The sequence below is a fragment of the Condylura cristata genome, unplaced genomic scaffold, assembly GCF_000260355.1.
Source record: "Condylura cristata isolate star-nosed mole 26May11 unplaced genomic scaffold, ConCri1.0 scaffold00002, whole genome shotgun sequence".
In the NCBI taxonomy this organism is placed as follows: domain Eukaryota; kingdom Metazoa; phylum Chordata; class Mammalia; order Eulipotyphla; family Talpidae; genus Condylura; species Condylura cristata.
The window spans coordinates 12,369,388-12,378,019 of record NW_004567103.1 but is presented as its reverse complement, the minus strand read 5'-3'; the positions used below and the strand labels follow the sequence as shown (position 1 = coordinate 12,378,019).

The window sequence follows — 8,632 nt, the reverse complement described above, 5'->3', positions numbered from 1 at the left end:
AAATTCTTTCTCCCTCCCAGATAAAATATCAACAGGGAGACAAAGTGCAAGTGAAAGGACAAGACTATCTTGACCTTGACCCGAGTTCATCACCATGCTGGTCCATGTGAGCCTGGTCGGCAACAGTCTGCCGCAGAGAGATGGGTCCATTCCCAACGTGCTGACAAAGGAGACTTCCAGGCCTGTCATGCTGGGAGTGCCGATGCTGAGTGACTTCTGGGGAAAACCCAAGTTCACCAAGGCAAAGCCCTGAGGTAGAAACAGTGGACTTGAGAGCCAGAGGCATGGGTTCAAATCTGGTTTCTGGTACTCTGGCCTAATCTCGGGCAAGTTACTTAACCTCCCTGTGCTTCTCCTTTCTCAACTGGAAAATAATATTAAAGTGTATGCCACATGGGCTGTTGTGAGTATTAAATGGATTTATATGTAAAACACTGAGAACAAAGCCAGGCAAAGGTTACTCTTCACTCGGGGACAAGTGCCGTGGCTATAACATGGTGGGGTGTGGGGGAGGGCTTATTTCCCACCAGATGACAGAAATGTTTTCTGGAGTCTTTCTGCATGAAGGTAGGGGAATGGGTATACTAGTGGTCTGGGGAGTCATCCCCAACACAGGAATCTCTGCAAGAGGATAGAAGCTGGGCAGTGGTATGCTTTAATCACACTCAGTGGGGGATGCCTCATTTATAACATCCGCCAATTGCCATGGTGTAAATACTCCCATTATGGCCTCTTTCAACCGGCTCCAAAATTCCTGAACATGTAATAACTGTACCACTAGACCTGAGAATCGCTGATCTGTAGTATGTACAGGAAAGGGTAGCTTGAGTGGAGAGACCAAGAGAAGAGGAAGAAAGGGGTCATTTTATTTTTAGCGATAACCTGAGCCGTCTCTAAGCAATGTTTATGAAAGGATGGTCTATGAATCCTCTGCCATGTGTGGGGTATTAGTAAAAATCAGTTCCTGGGGCTTGCTCTGGACCTATTAAAGCAGAATCCTGAAAGTGGGACCAGGAACCATTTTTAAACAAGCTGCCCAGGTGATTCTGAGATTTGAGAACTGTCGGGTTACAGACCTTGACTTAGCTCTGATGTCTGAACAGGCCACAAGGGAAATACAGTGAAGATTCCCAATGAAGAATCCCAGGCCCCAAGAAAGATGAGAGTAACTGGAGAACAAGGAGATGGTTCGAGATCAGTGAAGTGACTGAGCATTGATAACCTCCCCTTTCTGTCTGGTCCATGTTTAGGCAAGTGTTGGGGTCAGCTTGTAAAGTCCTCGCCTAGCACCCACCATCTCCTCAGTGGGGACTTTGCAGCTCCCCCCTCTATGGGGAGCTTTGCAGAGGGTGAGAAAGTGCCTGCAGAGAGGGCAGGAGCTCTGGAGGTTTTGACCCTGGAGAAGTGAGCCAGCCACAGGCCATCTTTGTGTCGCTCAGGACCTTGGGCTCCATGGCTCTAGCAACTTAAATAATTTTTATTACAAAAGGAAGAAAAGGTCAAAACATCCCCAAGATTCTCCCATGGGCTTCCCCTCCAAGCCAATAAATAAGGTGGGGGAGACTGACTGGAGGAGGGGGTGGAGGTGATGGTCCTACAGAAAAGGGAGCTCAGCCTGGACAGCTGGGAAGGACACCCAGCCCACCCCGTCCCCAGCCCTGTGATCACACTGACTGCCCCGACGGCAGCAGTTTCGGGGTGTGTCCCGCGGAGTGTGGCCAGGGAGGAAGGTCGTGTCTCAGGATGGCCAGGCTGGCTGCCTGTGAGGCTTTCTCAGTTCCGGCAGCAGTGAGTCCAGCCAGCTCCCTGCTGGCTCCCAGGGAAACTAGCAGCATCAACTGAGGTGCCAGCCCACTGAAGTGGGGGGCCTAAGACAGATAGAACGGGTCTTCCCCATGAAGGAGGCAGGTGTGAAAAGACATAGTGAGTGCTGGCTGGGCGGGTTTCGAGGTTTCTAGGACAGGAAGATGGGCCACAACCCTCCGGGCCAGCGCAGCTTACAGTTCTGTCACTATACGAAGACGGGGCATAGGGACGCTGGCATGGCCTAGTCAAATCTCAAGGTGCATCTCTGGTGGCAGAGATGGTGGCAACCAGCGCCCCTCCTAAGGTCCCTTCAGGGCCTGCGCCCTCCTGGTGGGGAGGCCTGGGATCCAGCTGGGCAGTTCCTGGAGTGCAGCGGAGGGGTCCTTTCAGCTCCCGGGCCCAGCCATCCCCAGTGAGTGGAAGCTGCCCTCTTCTAGCAGGAGACGTCCCAGGCGGTAGAGCAGCTGGGGGTACCAGTGTACCCCTTCCCCCGGGGTCCAGCTACCCCATGCCAAGCTGTGAAACAGTCGCAGGGGCCAGAAGGCCAACTGAGCCAGGCGGTGGTCAGCCACCACTGCAAAGCAGGAGGCCACCACATCCTCCACCACCAACGTCCCGTGCCTCGTTAGTGGAGCATAGGCCCCCGGGGCCACGTGTGTGGAGACAGTGGCCACTCGGGCAGGCTGCAGGCCTGGCGCCCCAGCCACCAACACGTACTGGCCGGGCTGCACTTGGCTGGCAAATGTGGCCTGGAAGTGGGCTGCTGGCTGGGTGTGATTGCTGGAGGTGAAGAGCAGGTGCGCAGGGGTGAGTGCCAGGCGGCGAGGGGGGTCCTGCGTCTCAATGACCTGGAAGGCCCTCGGCCTGGTCGGCTCGCGGTCCAGGAAAATGAGCACGTCACTGAAGGTGGGGTTCCCGTCCTCCCCCATGGCCAGCACCCGGTCTCCGGGCCTCACCGCCGACAAGGCCACACGCGCCCCGCTCTCCAGGCGTACTCGGGCACCAGCAGGGAAGCAGCCGCCCGTCTTGGCTGCAGCGGAGTGCTCTGTGGAGGAAGGGACATGAAGGTGTTACTCCATGGAGCTGGGATTCCCAGTGCCAGCCCAGTGGGGACTCCTCTTTCTCCCAGAGAGCCCCCCTCACCCTATCCTGGACCCTGCCCCCCACTTCCCGGCAGCTGAACTCACCCCACCCCACGTGATCTTCTGTCCGCCTCCCCAGTCTAAGCCTTTGCAAATGAGAAGGACAGATCATGGCTCAATACCCACTAGTCAAGAGGGGAAGGGCCCTCTTGAGGCACCCTCAGTTTCCTCTCACCCCGAAAATGCTGGGAAGGGCTAGGAGAGGCCAGGGGTCGGCAAACCAAGCAGTGGTCTCCTGTGACCTCACGGAAAAGCTTTAGCCCCTGTGAGGTCTGAATGTCCCATGACTTCTAACCCCTTGCTCATATGCTCCCCAAATATTGCTCTCTCATACTGACACCCCAAGTTCTCTGACATAACTGGCCCTTGAGTCTGTCTGGAAGTGAGAGGAGGACCAGCCAGGGAGGGGAGTAGCCTCTTAGGGAACCTCAAGAGTGAAGGGTCAGACCAGGGGATAGGGGTGGAGCTCCGGCCAGGGCGACATCAGTAACCTCAGTTCATGTTCTGGTCCTTGTGTGGGGACAGGGCACAGGGACATCAGTGTGTGCCATGGAGAGCGGTGTTTGGGGGACAGGAGTAAGGAGTGGCAGTGGCCGGGGGCCAATGTTTGCAGGCGAAGAGTAGGTGTGACTTGAAGTAGATAGTTGTCAGGGAAATGCTGAGGGAAAAGATTGCGGGGGGGTCAGCACAGCACCGTGAGAAGCAGGTCTGTGTGCCAGGGCTGTGAGTGTCATTTGCTGGTGCCAGTGCAGGGGCTGAGCCGGACACCAGGTGGGGCCAGGCTGGCAGTCACACAGCAACTGTTCGAAGCATCCATGACTGGGTTTAGTGTTGATGACAGGGCTGATGACAAGATTTGAGGGGTGGGGTGGGGCCCCAGTACCTGCCAGTTCTGATCAACAAGGCGGCCAATCTAGGAAAATCCACTTTATTGAGTCCATTCTGTTTATTCTGGCCCTGATGACTGGTTTTGCCCCCCCAAAATGCCCAGCTTCAGGACCCTGGGGAGAGGTTGGGGACGCCTGCACCCCCTGAGACCAGTGTACACAGCTCCCCTAAAGGGCCTGACCCGCAGGCCGGTTGTGGGTTCCGAACCTCTGGACTCCTGACTCCAGGTCAGGCATGCGGGTACCACGTCTGGGTACAGCCTGGCTGGGCCCCACCAGCCGCCTCCATTCTGCCCCACTGCTGGTGGGGAGGCGTCTCTGCCAGCCTGGCTTCCTCCATGAGTCCAGCCGGCTGTCTCGGACCTCTTGCGGCAGGCTCTGGCTGCGGACCGCAAGGTCAGCACCCAGCAGCGCTGGGACATGGCCCTGTCTCCCTAGGCGCCTCCATGACACTACCAGGCAAAGGAGGAGCAGGCGGTCATGAGCAGCAGCGGGGAGCGCCGGGGACGTCCTCTTGCCCGGGGTCCCCGCCTCCATTCCCTGACCAGCCTCTTCGCCTTCTCGGCCCCAGCAGGTCCTGAGCCGCCTGCCCACGCCCTGCGGCCCCGGCCCCGGGCCCAGACCCCCGGCAGCGGCTCACCGGACTTGACGGAGCAATGCACGTGGGCCTTGGATTCGTAATACACCCAGTCGAAGCCGGCCTCCACCGCCAGGCGCGCCAGCAGTCCGTACTTATTGCGGTCGCGGTCAGAGGTGGTGATGTCCACCGCGCGGCCCTCATAGTGCAGCGACTCCTCCGAGTGGTGGCCGTCCTCGTCCCAGCCCTCGGTCACCCGCAGTTTTACCCCGGGCCACTGGTTCATCACGGAAATGGCCAGCGAGTTCAGGCGGTCCTTGCAGCGCTGGAGAGGAAGGCTCCGAGTTAGGGGAGGAGCCGGGCTGCCCGCCGATGGAGGGGCGGCCTGGGCTGACTCTTCCACCGCTGCTGGGGTGAAGCCAGGGGCTGGCCAAGAAGCACCGACAACCCTATTATGCTGCCTTGTGGTCCAGCGTGAGGGGCCACCCCAAGACCTGGGTCTGCAAGGTGGCGCCATGAATCTGGAGGGCAAGGAGACAGACCACCTTACACGCTCCCTTCTCTAGTGAGAGGCGGTCCCCGGTGCCCTCTCGCCCCCACTTGGGGTAAGATCCCGACACAGACTGGCGGGAAATGTTACACCTTTCCAGTGTCTAGTCCCTCTGTCTCCTCTGGGCACCAGGGATCAGCCGGCGCCTACTGCCTAGGAGGTGGGCTTGGTAGCACACCCAACTGCCTGCGGCTGGCCTGCTAGGCATGCAAGGCCAGGCGTGCCCGGTAGGTGTCACCGTAGCCTCAGGGCTGAGGTCTGGGGACCAAGGCCGAAGAGGCTCGGCAGGTGCTGAGGCACCAGCAGCAGAGAGGTGTGTTGGGGGGAAATCCCAGGCCAGCCGAGATCCCTCTGGCATCACAGAACAGTGCTGTTGGGATCCTCTTATGATCCAAAATGAGCCAGCCCTTGCCACCAGGATGCCACAGACCTGGAGCCAAGAACCATTGGTAAGGCTGGCCCCCAGGCTGTCCCGATGGAGGCTGACACAGTGTCTCCTGCTGCCAGGATGTACTGGTTGATAATCACATTCAAAGTCCTCCAGAGTCCAGGGCTTTAGTACCTCCTGCTGCTTATTGCCAGGAAGGACCAGGGACACCATCCTCTCTCAGGGAGCCAGCTCCAGGCTGTAGGTACAGGAGCTGCACTTACGGGCACTTCCAGAACAGACTGTCCGTTGGTGCCAGCTACCTGTGTTCCTGGAGCCCAAGGCGCCCTGCAGTTGACTAGGGGAGGGAGGCAGGGCCCCGAGGTGTGAGGTGCCTCCAAGTGTGGCAGCCAAGTCTCAAGCTCCCCCTACCTAGCAAAGCCAGGGCCCCACAGACCCTTGGACTCCGTCTCTCAGGAGCCAACAACAGCTAAGGCCCATGTCTCTGCTGGTGTTCCCAGGCCCAGCAGCCTGGCTGGGGGTGCTCACTGCCCAGAGGAGGAATACTTTGGGGATCCTTGCTGCCCGGCTTCTAGCCCTCCACTTCTATCCACACTACCACCCCTTCTCCCCGCCACTCTCTCTTCCCCACCCCCCTCCTCGGGTCCAGAGCCGGGGCGCACACTGTCAATGATTGCCCAGCCCGTGGCCCGGATCCTTATCTGCATTCCTAGGCGCCCAGCCCGGGCCAGGACACCAGCCAACCTTCGCCCCGACTAGGGCCGGCAGCCCCGGCGCCAGGGAACACGCTGAGGGTCGTGGTCTAGCTGCTCTTCCTAAAGCACCTAGAAAGGGGTGGCTTGCCCAGGTCGCCGAGGAAGGGGCTTAGGTTGCAGGCTGGCTGCAGGGAGAAAAGTTAGCCCGAGGTGGCTGAGTGCACAGGTCTGCTGCACGGGAGCAGGCAGGGACTTGGTGGTTCTGCTCCCTGCCCCTTCGGCCTCGAGCCCCTCTATTCCCATCCTCCTCACCCCCACCACCCAGCCCAGGGATCCGGCGAGTTCAGTCCCAGAGCCCTGAGACCCCAGCACCCCACCCTTCCACCGCAGCCGGGCGCCTCTCAGCCCTCGGGACAGACACGTGGGCTTGCCCGGCAAGTTCCCCTTCCCATCTCCGCCTCCGGGCTCAACTCTTCCCGCTGTTCCTTAACCTCAGACCCAGGCCGGAGGCTGCTCCAGAAAGGGGTGGCGCAGTGAACCGAGACCCGTGGGGAAGAGAGCGCGCGGGGGTCCCCCACTGCCGGAGCTTCTTCACTTCAGGGGAGCCGAATGGCTTCGCAATGAGAGGGGCGCAGCCGCGCGAAGGTTAGGCCTGGAGGGACTGCGTGGGTCTCAGAGGTGCAGCAGGGTCGAAGTACCTCTGGGTGCCGCTTCTTATCTGAGCCGGCGGCTCTCGGGGCAGGGGAGCCACCAAGCCGCCGGCTGGCTCTGGGGCTTGGCAGTAGGGAGCACTTCTCAGCCCCGGGCGGGCTCGGGGCTGCCGACACTTCCGCCGGGACCCCTGGCCGGCCCGTCGTGGGCAGGAGTCAGTGGGGCTTGGCGTAAGGGGCAGGTGCCAGGGGGCGTGCCAGCCGGTGGAGAAAAGGTGCCAGGGGGGCGGGTGGGGCCGGGCAGGTGGCGGAGCTGGGGCGGCGGCGCTCTGCGAGGGCGGGTCGCGCTCACCTGGGTCATGAGGCGGTCGGCGCCCGTGTTCTCCTCGTCCTTGAAGATGATGTCGGGGTTGTAGTTGGGGGTGAGCTCCTTGAAGCGCTCCGAGCTGCGCGCGATCTTGCCTTCATAGCGCCCGCTGGCGCCCAGGGTCTTCTCGGGCACGTTGGGGCTGAACTGCTTGTAGGCGAGCGGCACGAGCTTGCGCGGCGGCCGCCGGCGGCTGCCCACCACCCGGCCCGGCCCGCAGCCCCGCGCCGCCGGCACCAGCAGCAGATTGCGGGGGGTCAGCACAGCACCGTGAGAAGCAGGTCTGTGTGCCAGGGCTGTGAGTGTCATTTGCTGGTGCCAGTGCAGGGGCTGAGCCGGACACCAGGTGGGGCCAGGCTGGCAGTCACACAGCAACTGTTCGAAGCATCCATGACTGGGTTTAGTGTTGATGACAGGGCTGATGACAAGATTTGAGGGGTGGGGTGGGGCCCCAGTACCTGCCAGTTCTGATCAACAAGGCGGCCAATCTAGGAAAATCCACTTTATTGAGTCCATTCTGTTTATTCTGGCCCTGATGACTGGTTTTGCCCCCCCAAAATGCCCAGCTTCAGGACCCTGGGGAGAGGTTGGGGACGCCTGCACCCCCTGAGACCAGTGTACACAGCTCCCCTAAAGGGCCTGACCCGCAGGCCGGTTGTGGGTTCCGAACCTCTGGACTCCTGACTCCAGGTCAGGCATGCGGGTACCACGTCTGGGTACAGCCTGGCTGGGCCCCACCAGCCGCCTCCATTCTGCCCCACTGCTGGTGGGGAGGCGTCTCTGCCAGCCTGGCTTCCTCCATGAGTCCAGCCGGCTGTCTCGGACCTCTTGCGGCAGGCTCTGGCTGCGGACCGCAAGGTCAGCACCCAGCAGCGCTGGGACATGGCCCTGTCTCCCTAGGCGCCTCCATGACACTACCAGGCAAAGGAGGAGCAGGCGGTCATGAGCAGCAGCGGGGAGCGCCGGGGACGTCCTCTTGCCCGGGGTCCCCGCCTCCATTCCCTGACCGGCCTCTTCGCCTTCTCGGCCCCAGCAGGTCCTGAGCCGCCTGCCCACGCCCTGCGGCCCCGGCCCCGGGCCCAGACCCCCGGCAGCGGCTCACCGGACTTGACGGAGCAATGCACGTGGGCCTTGGATTCGTAATACACCCAGTCGAAGCCGGCCTCCACCGCCAGGCGCGCCAGCAGTCCGTACTTATTGCGGTCGCGGTCAGAGGTGGTGATGTCCACCGCGCGGCCCTCATAGTGCAGCGACTCCTCCGAGTGGTGGCCGTCCTCGTCCCAGCCCTCGGTCACCCGCAGTTTTACCCCGGGCCACTGGTTCATCACGGAAATGGCCAGCGAGTTCAGGCGGTCCTTGCAGCGCTGGAGAGGAAGGCTCCGAGTTAGGGGAGGAGCCGGGCTGCCCGCCGATGGAGGGGCGGCCTGGGCTGACTCTTCCACCGCTGCTGGGGTGAAGCCAGGGGCTGGCCAAGAAGCACCGACAACCCTATTATGCTGCCTTGTGGTCCAGCGTGAGGGGCCACCCCAAGACCTGGGTCTGCAAGGTGGCGCCATGAATCTGGAGGGCA

The 8,632-nt window shown here is 61.1% G+C and overlaps 1 protein-coding gene across 1 annotated transcript; it reads right to left on the bottom strand.

Moving 5' to 3' along the window:
- Nucleotides 1–845: 845 nt before the first annotated feature.
- Nucleotides 846–8,387, bottom strand: IHH (indian hedgehog). The gene is made up of 4 exons (XM_004674279.2): nt 8,070–8,387; nt 7,048–7,392; nt 4,476–4,737; nt 846–2,851 (listed from the first exon to the last, which is right to left on the bottom strand). Exons 1-4 carry the CDS (start codon nt 8,385–8,387, stop codon nt 2,193–2,195), a joined length of 1,584 nt encoding a protein of 527 aa, XP_004674336.2. The 3' UTR covers nt 846–2,192.
- Between the last annotated feature and the right edge of the window lie 245 nt (nt 8,388–8,632).